Raw genomic sequence first — 16,712 nt, forward strand, 5'->3', positions numbered from 1 at the left:
TGGAAGGAAGCACTGCAGCTGAGGGAGTTTTTTATTTTGTGCCAAGAACAGAAGAAAAATAAACTGGTTTGTTGAAGAGCTGTTGTGCTTCAAATGTCATGGTGGTGCAGTAAGATATGGGTCAGATGTGTAGATAACAACTTTATGTAAGAAATAAATATGGTATATTCTGTGTACCAACAGATGGAGTTCTGCAGTGGGGAAGAAAAACTAAATATGATTCATATTTTCATTTGCCAGTGTTGATCTTTACCTCTTATCAGCAGCCAGCTGGGTGGAGACTTTTCGTGAATGCTGATGTTACACGTGTAGAGGCCTTCATCAGACCTGGTAACATGGTGGAGGGTCATGTGACCTGTAGGCTCAGTCCTGATGGAGGAGCCATCTTTATAGAAAGCAGCTGGGAGGTTGGAGGAAGTGGTCTTTGATTGACAGCTCAGAGTGACGTCATCTCCCTCCATCACAGGGAGGGCAGGACTCTGCAGGATCACTGGGTTGTCTGAACATAGGATGAAAAAATGTGTTTTTTTGTGTGTTTGATATGAAAGGATAGAAGTACATCACAAATTATAATCAGTTGCAAACATTTCTGCCTAATCAGAGCAGACTGGGCCCTGTGGGAGGAAACAGACTTAAAGAAAGAGGAGCAAACATTCTAAACATTGAAGACTGCACATCTGTTCTAATTTACCTCCACAATAAGTTAATAATCATGTAAATGAGTGTTGTATGGGTTTGGGTTCCACTGGTCCTACCGGTTATAGAGATGATGACGGAGTTGCTCCGCTGCTTTGCAGGAGATTCACACCAGTAGATTCCAGAGTCCTGCTTTTTGGCTATTTCTATGGTACATTCAGCAGAATTCTGGATCCCCAATCCCTTACCACAGCTGGACAGAATGCCGTTATGCAAGAGGAACCTTTGAATCCTCCATCCATGAGAGCTGCTGTTGTTGCTGCAGCTCAGGGACAGTTTGTCATACTCAAACAGCTGAGACGAGTCTGGAGACACTGTCAGAAATGGTGGTTTGGAATCATCTGGGATCAGAGAAAGAGTGGAACTTAGGGTGTACAGCAGCGCTTCCTTAAATGTTCCCGACAGACTCCCAAATACTGTGGAAGCAGTTTATCATTACTGCAGACTTACTGTACATGTGTGCAGACACTGGTTATCTGATGGACTCTTACTGGAAAACATTATGTTGACGTCTAACCCAACATGATCTCATGTCATATCAAATAAATAAAGCCCAACTTACGGTATATTCTGTGTACCAACAGATGGAGTTCTGCAGTGGGGAAGAAAAACTAAATATGATTCATATTTTCATTTGCCAGCATTGATCTTTACCTCTTATCAGCAGCCAGCTGGGTGGAGACTCTCCATGAATGCTGATGTTACACGTGTAGAGGCCTTCATCAGACCTGGTAACATGGTGGAGGGTCATGTGACCTGTAGGCTCAGTCCCGATGGAGGAGCCATCTTTATAGAAAGCAGCTGGGAGGTTGGAGGAAGTGGTCTTTGTTCCATTTTTTATTTGACAGCTCAGAGTGACGTCATCTCCCTCCATCACAGGGAGGGCAGGACTCTGCAGGATCACTGAATGTTCTTGATGTACTGAAAAATGTGTTTGTTTTGAAACTAATAAGGCAAAAAGACACTTGGAGACAAAAGCGACACATGCCGGAGGCTGAAATGAGTGCAGTAAAATAAAGATAAAGGAAAAATTCAGGATCTGAACATGAAAATATGTGTTTTTTGTATGTTTGATATGAAAGGATAGAAGTACACCTGAAAATGGTCTGAGCAATAATAAAGTCAATTCTGCAACAGAATTTATGTCTGAACTAACTGGATGTAATGAGGCTGACTCTGCTTAAAACATACTGATACCCTGTTCCAGCCCTGCTCCACTTCATCCACTGACCTGTCAGACACAGCAGCTTCTGTCACATGTGTCTCTGTCTTCCTGTCTGTGCAGGACTTTGTGCCCAAGCACTCAGTTCCTGGGTTTTACTGGGTCGGTTTGTCTGATTGGAGGACTGGGAAGTGGGAGTGGGTGAGACAGACACCGTACACTGTGGAGCGCAGGTATGTTACCATGGAAACGTGTTCTTTCTGATCCAGGTTTTATCTGCATTTGTGTTGTGATGTGATGACTTCAAATGAAAAATTCAGTCAGTACCAGGCCAGAATTTGCCCCAAAACATAAATATTTCCAGGCAGTTCCAGTGGGGAAAAGACCTGGGTCAGACGCAGGCTGGATCATATATCCCATCTGGCCTGGGAACGCTTCAGGAGCACCCAGGAGGAGCTGGAGAGCGTCGCTGGGCAGAGGGATGTCTGGGTGTCCCTTCTGGACCTGTTGGCTCTGCGACCCAACTTTGTATAAGTGGCAGATGATGGATGGATGAACCTCTGAAATATAAACTTTTAAAATGTTTTCTCTGGCCTTTCTTGGCATTTCTGGTGTTTTTGTTGCTGTCAAATATCAGATTTGAACTGAACTGCATGTTAACGTGTGAAGGTTGTGGTCTGTGTCCTCTGAGCTGAATCCTCTCACAGAGATTCACTTCTCCTTGTTGGAACCCGTTTCCTTTACAGCAGCTCATGTGTATCACCTGTAAGTGGCTGGATGTGTGTCTTTAGAGGAGATGAAAGAGTCTCACCAGTGACAGTGATGTTGATGGCGTTGCTGCTGTCTCTGTGTTTGGATTCACACCAATACACTCCGCTGTCATCGGGCTTCAGCGACTTCACGCTGCAGGTGGAGGAGGTCTGGGTGCCCCATCCGACGCCACACTGAGACAACCTGGGAACATCCCATTTGTGTTAGTCATCCACACTCAGGCATTTATCTCATTGTTGGCAGAAGACTTCTGATCAGAGGTGTGGAGTCAGAGGGTTAGATGTGTTTTCTTACCCTGCAGCACACACACACACACACACACACACACACACACACACACACATACACACACACACACACACACACACACACACACACTCACACACACACACACACACAAGGGATGTAACGGTTACCGGTATTACAGTAAATCGTGGTGAAATGTTACATGATAAAGATGACCCTTTATGTTTGAATTAATCTCATTATCTCGGTGGATTATGGGGATATGTAATAACAGCGTCAAGAGAACCAGTACGTTCAGGGACTTTTCCCTGTTTTATACGGCATTGTGGTTTGTTAGGATGAGGCATAATACAAGATTCAACCATCAAGAACGCTTCATTATAGAACATAAAACATGTGTGCATTTCTGGGCCTTTACTGTGACACCTGTTAACATGTGACACTAAGCTGTCACTTTAGATTTGGCAGCGTTGCCTCGTCGTCTCTTAGCGCTGTTTAATGATCTCATCTGTCAGGCTCACAAAACAGGAAGTCGATAAGCTTCTGAGGCCTTATCTTCACAGCGCAGTGCAGGAGTGTGTGATGAGCAACACACATTTACTCACCTAAGGCAGATGAAATCAGTTGCCGTGGCCGACAATAAAGAAGCAATCCTCAGAGTCAGAAAGCAGATGCCTGTGAGGTCTGACTGCACAGAGTTTGTGATCTGAGCAGTCAAACTCTCTCTGCTGTGACATGAGTGTTGTGCTGGTGAACTCACTTTGTGGTGGATCTCCACACTGTCCATTCACCGGGGCCGAGCTGCTCGCAGCTGATGGAGACGTCCTCATACTCGAAATACTGAGACCAGCTGGGAGTGACCGTCAGGGAGGCTGACGGAGACAAAAACACAGATTACCATCTTTTCTTTCACTGTATTCTGCTGATGGTGCATGTTTTAAAGGCTCACTTCACTTCTCCGTGTGACTTACAATAACTGGTGATTTTTTTTCCATCAGCCAGATGCTCATGTATTAAATCTCATTAGGAACAAACATTTCCTCTTCAGATACCTTTGAGTTAAGATGGATGGAAACTTTAACTTAAAACATGTATCTCTTACTTACACAGTACATTTCCTTACTGTTCTCAGAGGTTCAGACAAACATGTGCAGCCTGAGCTGACAAACACTAAAAGAAACTCACCTGTCTGCAGGACTGAAATGGAGCTACATGAGGTTAATATCAAACACGACACCCAGAAACTCTTTGGCTGTTTTCAGTGTATTTTTGGACTTTTTTGTCTGTGGATGAATCTGAGCAGATTTCATTCAGAGTTCATCCGGCTGCTTCTGGCCTCTGTCTCCTCATCAGTAAACATTACTCTTTAGAAGCCATTTAAAGCCATTCTCCTCAGGGTGAAGCCTCTGTATTCGCTCTGTGAGGTTTTCTCCTCAGGGTGAAGCCTCTGTATTCGCTCTTTGAGGTTTTCTCCTCAGGGTGAAGCTTCTGTATTCACTCTGTGAGGTTTTCTCCTCAGGGTGAAGCCTCTGTATTCGCTCTGTGAGGTTTTCTCCTCAGGGTGAAGCTTCTGTATTCGCTCTGTGAGGTTTTCTCCTCAGGGTGAAGCCTCTGTATTCGCTCTGTGAAGTTTTCTCCTCACAGTAGGCTTTGATAATTATTAACTGATTGTTATGAAGGAATTTATCTGGACCAAGTGAAATAATTCTGCTGCTGTTTTCTGTGGCATTTTTGTTCTGAATGAACCAAACTGTAGATTTGACCTCTCCTAATGTTTCTGTAACCTCCCAGTTGTTAGGTTGGTGTATAGTTGGTGACAGTTTATTTAAAGAATCCAAACTATCTGCTTTTTGTGGACCCTTCCATCCATCCTGATACCCTACTGTAATTACTTTGTGTCCCTTTTAATGACTTTTTTTTATCTTCCTCCAATAGTCTCATCATGGTGTCTTCATTTCTGGACTGAAGATCAGTGGCAGCAGGTTTTATGGAGGGATGAATCCTCCCGAGAGCCCGGACCTCAACATTATTGAAGCAGTGTGGGATCATCTTGACAGGAAACGGAATTAAGGCAGCCTTTTTGCACATACTGTATGACAAGATTCTAAAGGGTTGTCGTCAACTCATTCAAACAACGATAAACTTGATACGCCGCCCGTACACTCAAAGTTTTAAGTGCAATAGATGGAAAAAAGCAACGAACAAACTGATCCTTTTGTCTGCCACAAATGACTGGCAAAAAAAAACTGCATCAGCAGGCAACAAACCGCCAGACAGGAAGTGATGAGAGGTGGGCAGCACGCATGAAAGTTCCTCAAAAAGAGTATCAAATAAACTAATATTTACAGTGTAATCCGGACACGTGCCCAGTTTAGAACTGGGCACGACACTTTAAACACACACACAAGGGTCCAAACTTACCATGACTGGCAGACGTCTGGCAGGAGCTCAACAACACTGAAACATCAAAGTTAAGCCACAGTGTGAGCACAGTGACAGACATGCATCTGAGTCACACACTTCTTCTACTTCATCAGCTGTCACTGAGACCTCAAAGTGTCGCGCTTTAAATCTTCAGCAGAATCAGAGAGCTGGTCCGCTCATATCTGACTTTTGGCTTTACAAACATCAGTCACAGGATTGTTTCTGATTATAATCATTAGTTGTTTTGTCTACTTACAGAGAACAAGCAGAGCTGTCTTCATCGTGTCTGCTGGCTGAAGACTGACCGTGTTGTAACATATGTGGCGGCAACATCCTGTAAAGCCAACCACAAGTGGGTATGACGGAGATGATAGTGCAGCACAATATGATAACACTTAATCTGACTATAACCATCACTTACCTACGCTGTCATGTTACAGAAATATCTGCTTTCTGCTGCTTATGTGTATCTGAACTGAGAGTCCCGAGAAAAAAGCCTCACGTCCTGTTTCTGTTCTTAAATCCGCTCATTGAATCAGCTGCTTCAGTAAAATACTTTAATAAAAGGAAATCAAACTATTTCCACATCTCATAATTCGGAGAACAGGAGAGTTGTGCTGATATGAATGCACAGAGCTGACAGTCAACACTGATCTGCTTGTTGTGTCTGATGCAGATTAGATATCTGACTCTACTTATAACTGACAACACAATTTATCTTCTTACTTTCAACATCCACCAGTGAGCTGTGACATTCAGACATTCTGTGTGATTCTGTGTGGCTCATGCAGCCAAAACAGTTCTGATTGGCCCCAGTATGGACTGAGATTTGCAGCTGATCCTTTGTGAGGCCCAGTATCTGTTCAATGGTCTGATTATCTTCAGAAGGATAAGCAGCACGTTGAGCAGAAGGAGTGAATCTAGCTCAGCTGATGAAAGTGCTGAAGCTAAAGTAGTTTGGGTCTCGTCTGTTTCTGACCAAGCTGGTCTTTTGGGTCAAAATGGTGTTTTGGTCACATGATTTAAAATGTGAATAGTTTGAGTTTGAGGTGAAGACTCAAAGTAGGTGTTACATATGTGATGCCTGAGGCCACGTGCTCGTTTGGATGTTTTTTCCAGATTAATAAACTGAAGACTTTCTTTAACCTTTGTTTAAAACCATCCGTCTTCTCTGACCAAACTGTGGACATTACTGTCCTCAGAGGTGAGTTCCTTCTCTTTGAGATGCAGGTGAACTGCTGAGGAGCAGGTTCTCCTGTGTGGGGCCATGTTGTTGTCAAGTGATTGTTTAGTTTCAACTGTTTAAAGGTTAAGGCTCTCCTCGCTGCACTGGCCTGCAGACACAACACTGCTCAGTTTGTGTTTACTTTCTGTCAGAGTGTGTTGTTGGCTTTGAAATGAGTCAGATTTACCATGTTTCTGATGTATATGATGTAGAGGACCCAGATGTGGAACAGCAGCAGTCAAATAATGTGTGGCTAAAATATTTATAAAGAAAATAAGCAAAAAGCGCAGGTAAAAATAATTGAAGAACACAACAAGAAAAAATACGACACAGCAAAGAAACCAGAAAATTACAGAAGAGGAGAATGATAATGATGGCAGAAACAGCAAGGATCTGACAGAAGGTGAGATAAACCAAGGGCTACTACCTACTTCCAGCAGGATAATGCACCATGTCACAAAGCTCAGATCATCTCAAACTGGTTTCTTGAACATGACAATGAGTTCACTGTGCTCCAATGGCCTCCACAGTCACCGGGTCTCAATTCAATGCAGCCGACAAATCAGCAACAACTGTGTGATGCTATCATGGCTCCAACCTTTTACTAGCAAGGTGTACCGAATAAAGTGGCCGGTGACTGTATAAACCAATTAATTTCAATCCAATCATAATCCAAACAAATCAAATGCAATTAATTTCAAATGAGTCCAACTCAAAAAAACAAAGTTTCCTATTTAAGGAAACCAACAGATTTCACTGATATCAGTAAATTGATCATTTCAAGTCTTATTTGGACTTCTTTGAGAACATATCCCATAAAATGTCTCATATATCTCAAAATTCAGAATTTCAAAGGTTAAACATCTCTTTGTTTTCTTGTATTGACATTTCTGACTCGTCTCCTGTGTGAAATGCTGGAGATGAGCTTCTGTAGTCTCAGTCTCAGGTGACGCTGGCTGTAATGAACATGCAACACTTCCTACGGGTAGCAAAGCAAAGAATAAGCATACATACAAACATCTTCTGCAGCTTCATTTAGCTGATTCATTGTTAGTGGTTCATTTAGCCAATCGCAGCCTGGCACATCAGGAATGGTCACATATTACAGGCTCAGTTTTTATGCCACCTAAATTTGAGCATCAGCTTCTACGGCTGAAAGGTTTTTTTTTGTAGGAATGAAATGTAATCTCTGATGGTGGTTTAGGTTCCAGCTGTGAATGAGGAAACTCACGTATCTGTGGGTGCTTATTGTGGTCCTGTAACTACAGGTCAGAAGTGGGAATATGGTTCTTTATGTAGTGTTATAACAAATACTTTGAGCATTTCATGATGTTTTAGATCTAAGATGTTTCTCTCTTGTGGAATAAGCTGCCAGTAAATGTCCGGGAAGCAGACACCCTTTCCACTTTTAAGATTAGGCTTAAAACTTTCCTTTTTGATAAAGCTTATAGTTAGGGATGGCTCAGGTAATCCTGAAACATCCCATAGTTACGCTGTTATAGGCTTAGACTGCTGGGGGACCTCATCTGTCACACCTTTCCTCACTTTGCTCTCTTTTTCCCCTGTTTAATTTCTCAAATGATTTTATGTACATGTGACATTATTGTGGTTATTAACTTGTGTTTCCCTGTTCCAACAGATATCCTTTGAATGGTGTTATGGTGTTTTTCCCCCCTCTTTTCCCTCTTTTCTGTCTTCTCAAACCCCAGCTGGTCGAGGCGGATGGCCACCCTTCCTGAGTCTGGTTCTGCCAGAGGTTTCTTCCTGTTAAAAGGGAGTTGTTCCTTTCCACAGTCGCCTCAGGCACGCTCAGGACGGGAGATTGGACTGAAGACAAGTTTCAGTGCAATCTGTTGGTTTCCTTAGCTAGGATATTATTTTGAATTGGCTCTATATGAATTAATTGCATTATGATTACAATGAATTGAATTCCAATTGGCTTGAATTGGACTATATTATTTAAGTGCCTTGAGAGGACAATTGTTGTAATTTGGCACTATATAAAGAAAATTGAATTGAATTGAATTGAATTGTTCAAATGGTGCTGAGGCCTCTCGTGGTAAAGGACAGATTTATTTTTTAAATCACACATTATCTCAAACCTTCTCATACGTTCATCTGCCCGATCCTAAAGCTCTTGTTCAACTGTAATTATACATTTTTGGTGTTTGGTCTTTGGAAATCTGGATCCCCAGAATGGGATGACCACTAATCTATATGTTCTGTACACCAGTCAGCCACAACATTAAAACTACCTGTCACGTAGGGTGGCATGGAGGTGTGGAGAGAGGACCCAAATGGAGATTATAAATGTAAAACTGGATTTATTCCTAAATATCTTTTGGGGGAATCCCAAAAAACCTAAACTGACCAAACAAAACCTTAGGAACAAACAAAAACCCAACTGACATGAATAACTACTTGACTCAAACATGAGAGACGGCGAGGATTTGACAATGAGTGAATGACAACTGGGAGACTAAATACTGTGGAGGGTGATTGGTGAGTGAGTGCAGCTGATGACCAGACCAGAGGGAACTGAGGAAAAAGGTGAGGACATGGCAGACCTAAAGCTAAGACAAAAACACAGAACAGGACAAAGAATGCAAAACATTCACAGAGATATTACACTACCCTCCTATCATTACGTCAGTGTATGGAAATTGGACCTGATGTGATGTATAAAATTAGCATTGATGTGAAATTCAGGACCAAAGGTTTCTCAGCATGTAACTGGATAGTTAGTTATTCATTTCACCCTTTAGTGAAATTAATTTAGAGGTTTTAATTTTATGAATGATTGCTTTCTTGGATCGTACAGAAGGTTATATATGTCCAACATGTGATTTACTTTGTCCTTGGAGTTATATCGAAGGCTGAATATCTTGTGAAGGATTCAAAGATATTCCAAGTGATTCCTGCGTCCAGTATAGAGCTTCTAGAGTTTTTATAGCTGTGAAGCACACTCACAGACCTGTGCAGTAGCTTTAGGCAGCCAGCCACAGCTATAAATAGTTTCTCCTTCAGATTAAATCCTCCAAAATGAACCAGCAGGAAGGTGACTGATCACCAGACAAACAAAACAGACAAAACAGCTGCAGCTGCATTACAGACAATAAGAGATGTGGAAGCAGCATCAAAGCTGAAAAATGGGAACTTTAAACCTTGTTGGATGTGAAATGAAATGTGCTGAAGAGCAGGATTTCTACACACGTCAGTCATCATCATGATGTGAGTGTTCAGCTGCATAGAAACAGAAGAAGAAGAAGCTCCACTTTAAGACTGTGTGATTCCAGTGATGATCCAGCATTGATCACTTCCAGTTTCTGGAGAATTTGTTTAAAAAAAGAAGCTTTCTGGTGAATTGATTTGATTGTGGATGTGAAGTGTGTCAGCGCCCCCTGCAGGTTGTAGAGAGATTTGAAAAAGCTTACAGCACCTGGTATTCCCAGGCGGTCTCCCTTCCAAATACTAACCAGGCCCCCTGCTTAGCTTTCGAGATCAGGCGTGTTCAGGGTGGTGTGGCCGTAAGCGAAAGTCACTGCAACAAATATATATATATATATATAGATGCTGGAACCATATGTTCCTTTTAGTTTTTCACATAATTGGCTTGAGAGGCTGATGCTGATCCTGCACATGTTCTTCTCTCTCGTGTTGGTTCTCTGCAGCTGAAAGTGAGACTCTCAGATAACTTAGTGTCTGTCGACCTCTTCTGTTCCCTGTGTGTAGTTTTGTGTTCAGCGTCACACAGAGAGACCGAGGCTGCTTAGTTAGATGATATCATCACAAATTGCTCATTTTTAAACAGTTACATTATATTTTAGAAGTCAGAACACAGTGATAGATGTTGTTTCAGCATCTATATAAAGCTAATTTGTCACTGATTCTCTCGCTTACGGCCATACCACCCTGAACACGCCCGAACTCGTCCGATCTCGGAATCTAAGCAGGGTCGGTCCTGGTTAGTACTTGGATGGGAGACCGCCTGGGAATACCAGGTGCTGTAAGCTTTTTACACCTGCAGGAGGAGCTGCTGCTCACTCAACACGGACAGCTTCATGACATACTTCACATCAGGAAGGAAATCAGTCAAATAAATTCACTTTTCAATCTTTGTCAAAGACTGGAAATGAGCGCACACATAAAACTCATTTAGGTCACTCTGTCATATCATCTTCCAGCACTGCTCAGCTCACAGTGACTTCATCTGTCTGAATTCTTCTGGATACCAAACACACACAAATATTATTGTCTCACATTAGTCTGCAGACTGTTAACAGATCTTCCTGCAGTCTGCAGATTCATCCCATTTCCTTCCTTCCTAAGAATCCCTGCTGATATCCAAGGTGCTGATCCCAGATCTGCTCAGATGTCCCAGGTTCTCCTCTGCTTTTATCCTCACACACTGAACTGTCTCCTCATCTATGTGTTAACAACCAGAACCCACTGATTTGGGCTCAGAAATAAAGTTTCCAATGTTTTCCAAACACAAATGAATAAATTACAGAGATTTACTGAGGCCAGATAGAAAAAGTGCACGTGCAGCCACTTTAAACTGTCAAACAGGCAACTTTATATCTAACAGCAAACACTGAGAGCTGCTCTGCAGAATAAATACTTTTACTGGTGGAAGTGTTAGTAAATGTTGCTGATGACACTTTGATTCTTTTGCCTGAGTGAGGTTTTAGATTCAGAACTTTTACTGGGAGTTGAATATTTCTCAGTGTGGCATCAGTGCTTGTAAAGGATCTACACCACTGTCACCTGACTCAAAATCAACACTAATCAAATTGAAAGAAGTTCATAATCAGCTTTTTTAAGTGAATTATAAGCTAAAGGCTTCCTCTTTGCCCCAGGTTAGGGTTAAGCTGATCCGGGTCAGGGGTTAAGTTGCACCGTCTGGGGGTGAACTGACCATCAAATTGAATCTAAATCAAAGCCATAAGAAATTTCAACCATAACTTACCTCTTTGAAAAACTGTTTTAAAAGTCCATTATTGTTTTGTAAGTGGTCATATTCATTTTCTTCAGGATAACTTCACATTAAATCTGATTTTAAAAAAAAATGTCATTGAAGTTGGAATCTTCCCTGAAACAGAAATGCTGAAGTGGAATGAATGAATAAATGTCCCCAAAACTTTCCATCCTTCCACTTTCTTTAATTCATGGTTTCAGGGGGAGTGGAGCCTATCTGTCACAGAAACTCCTCAACATTCCAGTCTAATAACAAGTCTGAAACTAAAGCAAAAACTGCAGCCCCAAATGAACATTGGCATGATATAGGCTGTGTCAAATGCAAAAGCAGTCCCTGTTTCCCTTTTTGGAAGTCATCCTTTCTAAGGACAAAGTTAAATGTATGAGGATCAAACACAACAAGTACCTGGGACATGTCAACAGATCCAGGAAATCCAGGAAACAGCAAACTGAGAGCCAAAGAGAAACTGAGGCGTCTGCCAACAAATCAGCAGCAGCTGAAGCTGATCAACTTCCTGATGTGTCATGAGGTGATCACATGTTTCAACAAAAGACATCAAATAACAGCTGAAGCTGCATTACAGACAATAAGAGATGTGGAAGCAGCATCAAAGCTGAAAAATGGGAACTTTAAACCTTGTTGGATGAGAAATGAAATGTGCTGAAGAGCAGGATTTCTACACACGTCAGTCATCATCATGATGTGAGTGTTCAGCTGCATAGAAACATAAGAAGAAGAAGCTCCACTTTAAGACTGTGTGATTCCAGTGATGATCCAGCATTGATCACTTCCAGTTTCTAGAGAATTTGTTTAAAAAAAGAAGCTTTCTGGTGAATTGATTTGATTGTGGATGTGAAGTGTTTCAGCGCCCCCTGCAGGTTGTAGAGAGAAGAGAAAAAGCTTACAGCACCTGGTTTTCCCAGGCGGTCTCCCATCCAAATACTAACCAGGCCCCCTGCTTAGCTTTCGAGATCGGACGTGTTCAGGGTGGTGTGGCCGTAAGCAAAAGTCACCGTAACAAATATCTATTATATAGCTGCTTGAACCATATGTTTCTTTTAGTTTTTCACCTAATTGGCTTGAGAGGCTGATGCTGATCCTGCACATGTTCTTCTCTCTCGTGTTGGTTCTCTGCAGCTGAAAGTGAGACTCTCAGATAACTTAGTGTCTGTCGACCTCTTCTGTTCCCTGTGTGTAGTTTTGTGTTCAGCGTCACACAGAGAGAGCGAGGCTGCTTAGTTAGATGAAATCATCACAAATTGCTCATTTTTAAACAGTTACATTATATTTTAGAAGTCAGAACACAGTAATAGATGTTGTTTCAGCATCTATATAAAGCTGATTTGTCACTGATTCTCTCGCTTACGGCCATACCACCCTGAACACGCCCGATCTCGTCTGATCTCGGAAGCTAAGCAGGGTCGGGCCTGGTTAGTACTTGGATGGGAGACCGCCTGGGAATACCAGGTGCTGTAAGCTTTTTACACCTGCAGGAGGCGCTGCTGCTCACTCAACACGGACAGCTTCATGACATCAGGAAGGAAATCAGTCAAATAAATTCACTTTTCAATCTTTGTCAAAGACTGGAAATGAGCGCACACATAAACCTCATTTAGGTCACTCTGTCATATCATCTTCCAGCACTGCTCAGCTCACAGTGACTTCATCTGTCTGAATTCTTCTGGATACCAAACACACACAAATATTATTGTCTCACGTTAGTCTGCAGAATGTTAACAGATCTTCCTGCAGTCTGCAGATTCATCCCATTTCCTTCCTTCCTAAGAATCCCTGCTGATATCCAAGGTGCTGATCCCAGATCTGCTCAGATGTCCCAGGTTCTCCTCTGCTTTTATCCTCACACACTGAACTGTCTCCTCATCTATGTGTTAACAACCAGAACCCACTGATGTGGGCTCAGAAATAAAGTTTCCATTGTTTTCCAAACACAAATGAATAAATTACAGAGATTTACTGAGGCCAGATAGAAAAAGTGCACGTGCAGCCACTTTAAACTGTCAAACAGGCAACTTTATATCTAACAGCAAACACTGAGAGCTGCTCTGCAGAATAAATACTTTTACTGGTGGAAGTGTTAGTAAATGTTGCTGATGACACTTTGATTCTTTTGCCTGAGTGAGGTTTTAGATTCAGAACTTTTACTGGGAGTTGAATATTTCTCAGTGTGGCATCAGTGCTTGTAAAGGATCTACACCACTGTCACCTTTTATAAGTGAATTATAAGCGAAAGGCTTCCAGTTTGCCCCAGGTTAGGGCGAAGCTGATCCGGGTCAGGGGTTAAGTTGCACCGTCTGGAGGTGAACTGACCGTCAAACTGAATCTAAATCAAAGCCATAAGAAATTTCAACCATAACTTACCTCTTTGAAAAACTGATTTAAAAGTCCATTATTGTTTTGTAAGTGGTCATATTAATTTTCTTCAGGATAACTTCACATTAAATCTGATAAAAAAAAAAAAGTCATTAAAGTTGGAATCTTCCCTGAAACAGAAATGCTGAAGTGGAATGAATGAATAAATGTCCCCAAAACTTTCCATCCTTCCACTTTCTTTAAATCATGGTTTCAGGGGGACTGGAGCCTATCTGTCACAGAAACTCCTCAACATTCCAGTCTAATAACAAGTCTGAAACTAAAGCAAAAACTGCAGCCCCAAATGAACATTGGCATGATATAGGCTGTGTCAAATGCAAAAGCAGTCCCTGTTTCCCTTTTTGGAACTCATCCTTTCTAAGGACAAAGTTAAATGTATGAGGATCAAACACAACAAGTACCTGGGACATGTCAACAGATCCAGGAAATCCAGGAAACAGCAAACTGAGAGCCAAAGAGAAACTGAGGCGTCTGCCAACAAATCAGCAGCAGCTGAAGCTGATCAACTTCCTGATGTGTCATGAGGTGATCACATGTTTCAACTAAAGACATCAGATAGACATAGCTTTAACAGCTGCAGACCAATATCAATACTTTCACAGTTTGTTCAGAAACTAGATAGTTTTATTGAAAACAACAGCTTATTGAATGAGAGTCAATATGGGTTTGGGTCAAATAGGTCTACAGCTGCAGCAATAATGAAGGTGACAGAAGAAATCCCAACTGCAACAGACAGAAAGAAGTTTACCATAGGGGTATTCCTTGAGCTGAAGAAAGCTTTTCACACTATTGATCATTCGATATAACTTTCAGAGTTAAATAGCTTTGGTGTGAGAGGAGTTGCTTTAAAGGGGAACTCCTGTATTTTAAAACCTGGACCTTGTTTCTGGCATGAAATACGTTTCATCTACTCACAGAAGAGTTTGGCGAAAGTCGGCGTCCTTCGGGAGCTATTTAGAAAACTCGCGATCAGCGTATATCCATATAATGGAGTTAATGGATGATGCAGCCTCTAAATAAGACATTATCTGTCTTAATTTCACCAATACTTTAAGAAAAATGAATGAACGAACGTGTACTATAGCTCTGTTAGCTCATAGGTGCTGTTATGTGGCAACTTGCGGCTATAGGAGAGCTAACGGAGGGATTTCTACACAGGCCCTCTACTGGGACTACCAATTTAACCAATTTAAAACAAATGTGTATCTCAGCTGCTGGAGTCAAACTTTGGAATTCTCAACATAATGATTTAAAAGGTTTTTCAGATGTTTCCCCGTTCAAAAAAATGTATGAGGAGAAAACAATTGGACATTAAACAAGACATTAGACAGTGGAAGGAGCTGCACCCATCTGTCCCAGACAGCCCTGATGGGAGCAGGCTGGTCAGATCTTTCTCTGGTGTCTCTGTTGTTCTCTTGATATCATTTGAAAGGTCTGAAGTGACATTGTTGCTCGAAAATATTTCTTCCTGTCGATGCGTCCCAGAGACGATCAGTGGCCTCATTGCAGGATCTGTACACTCCAGCAAAAAGAAGAAGCATCCAGGTGTTCCTCATCAGTGTCTTTCCACATGTTGCCATGGAGTTTTGTTCCTTCAAGGTTTGACTCTTTTTAATGGCATAAATAGCTCAAAACATGTGTTGATGTCACTGATTCTGGTCACAGCAAACCCTGTGATTCCAGGAGTCATTTTGATGACGTCTGCAGCAGCTGCCCTGCCATCATGTACATCATGAGGTACTGAGCTCCAACACATCTTACCATTTTTGGACTTGAGTCTTTCAGCAGGAGCAGCTTCAGCACCGGTGACCTCCTCATCTGACTCATCAGATGAGTGTCTTCTGGATGATATTCCACTTTGTCTTCCTCCTCAGAAACCTGCTCATCCGTATCTCCATGCTGCTCTGTGTCCTCTCCCTCATTTTCACCAGAAATATGATGCAGAACTTCTCTCACTGAGAATCTTCTTTTCATTTTGGCATGCTGCACATTGGAGATGTGCACTCTGCAGGTCACCAACTCCACACTGAACTGAGCTCACATGTGTGGACATGCCCGTCTTTGCTTGTTCTGTTTCTGTGCAGGTAAACTGGATAACAAGGCAAACTGAGAATCCCCTAAAGCTCACATGATGAGGAGAGGAGCTGGCTGTCAGTGTGTTGGCTGTCAGTGCACTGATGATGTCATCTGTGGCTCTAATTATTTCTTTCTAATCTTATTTTTGTAACTGGGACGAAACCGACCCTCACAACACAGAAGCCATAATTTCAGCCTGAGCTTTTTACAATTTAGTTTTATTTTGGTTCCTGACAATAGATAAATCAACTCCAGTTAACTGTAAATATGAAAAACTGTGGTATTCATGTCTCATCCCATCATCACCATTACAGCACCGCTGCTGGAGCTGATACAGACACACAGGAGACTTCTAACATTTTATCAGTATCAGTTTTACACAGACAGCTGGATCCAGGATGACTCTGATTGCTGTGCAGACCTGAGAGATGTCACCTTGATGTGTTCACAGTTTGTCACATGATGACAGATGTTTTTAGTCTCTGTGCACACATCTGGTGCATCTGTCGCAGCACTAAAACTACAGAGCTCCTGCACAGTACAAATCCCAGTTTAAACCGTGGTTTTGATATATTTTCTGGTGATTATCAGCGACTTATTCTGTTCCATCACTGTGAGTCTTCCCAACATTAGGACTGCTTTCAGCCTACATGGATGGGACAGTAATGGGTGGTGTTTCCATCGGCCGGTGACAGACATAACAACAAAATAACGAGACAGAGACGAAGAGACTGAGCGTGGCG

General features: G+C 42.0%; 3 protein-coding genes, 2 non-coding genes and 1 pseudogene across 5 annotated transcripts in view; 3 read left to right on the plus strand and 3 right to left on the minus strand.

Annotated features, from left to right (window-relative positions):
- Positions 1 to 16,712, minus strand: part of LOC140291438 (uncharacterized) — an 873,052-nt gene that overhangs the window by 457,766 nt on the left and 398,574 nt on the right. The gene's annotated exons all lie outside the window — the stretch shown is intronic.
- The window catches only part of LOC140291873 (NLR family CARD domain-containing protein 3-like), a 323,587-nt gene that overhangs the window by 284,740 nt on the left and 22,135 nt on the right, over positions 1 to 16,712 (plus strand). The window lies entirely within an intron of this gene.
- LOC140295088 (high affinity immunoglobulin epsilon receptor subunit alpha-like) lies at positions 222 to 5,622 on the minus strand. Its single transcript, XM_072379633.1, has 6 exons — positions 5,297 to 5,622; positions 3,636 to 3,747; positions 2,670 to 2,812; positions 1,351 to 1,588; positions 756 to 1,037; positions 222 to 499 (listed from the first exon to the last, which is right to left on the minus strand). Exons 3-6 carry the CDS (start codon positions 2,739 to 2,741, stop codon positions 222 to 224), a joined length of 870 nt encoding a protein of 289 aa, XP_072235734.1. The 5' UTR covers positions 2,742 to 2,812; positions 3,636 to 3,747; positions 5,297 to 5,622.
- On the plus strand, positions 10,419 to 10,537 carry LOC140299561 (5S ribosomal RNA). Its single transcript, XR_011914745.1, has one exon. It is a non-coding gene; the product is annotated as a 5S ribosomal RNA (ribosomal RNA).
- On the minus strand, positions 12,401 to 12,506 carry LOC140297242 (5S ribosomal RNA; annotated as a pseudogene).
- LOC140310539 (5S ribosomal RNA) lies at positions 12,863 to 12,981 on the plus strand. Its single transcript, XR_011916602.1, has one exon. It is a non-coding gene; the product is annotated as a 5S ribosomal RNA (ribosomal RNA).

Source organism: Leuresthes tenuis, unplaced genomic scaffold, assembly GCF_036924035.1.
Source record: "Leuresthes tenuis unplaced genomic scaffold, fLeuTen1.0.hap1 SCAF_1, whole genome shotgun sequence".
In the NCBI taxonomy this organism is placed as follows: domain Eukaryota; kingdom Metazoa; phylum Chordata; class Actinopteri; order Atheriniformes; family Atherinopsidae; genus Leuresthes; species Leuresthes tenuis.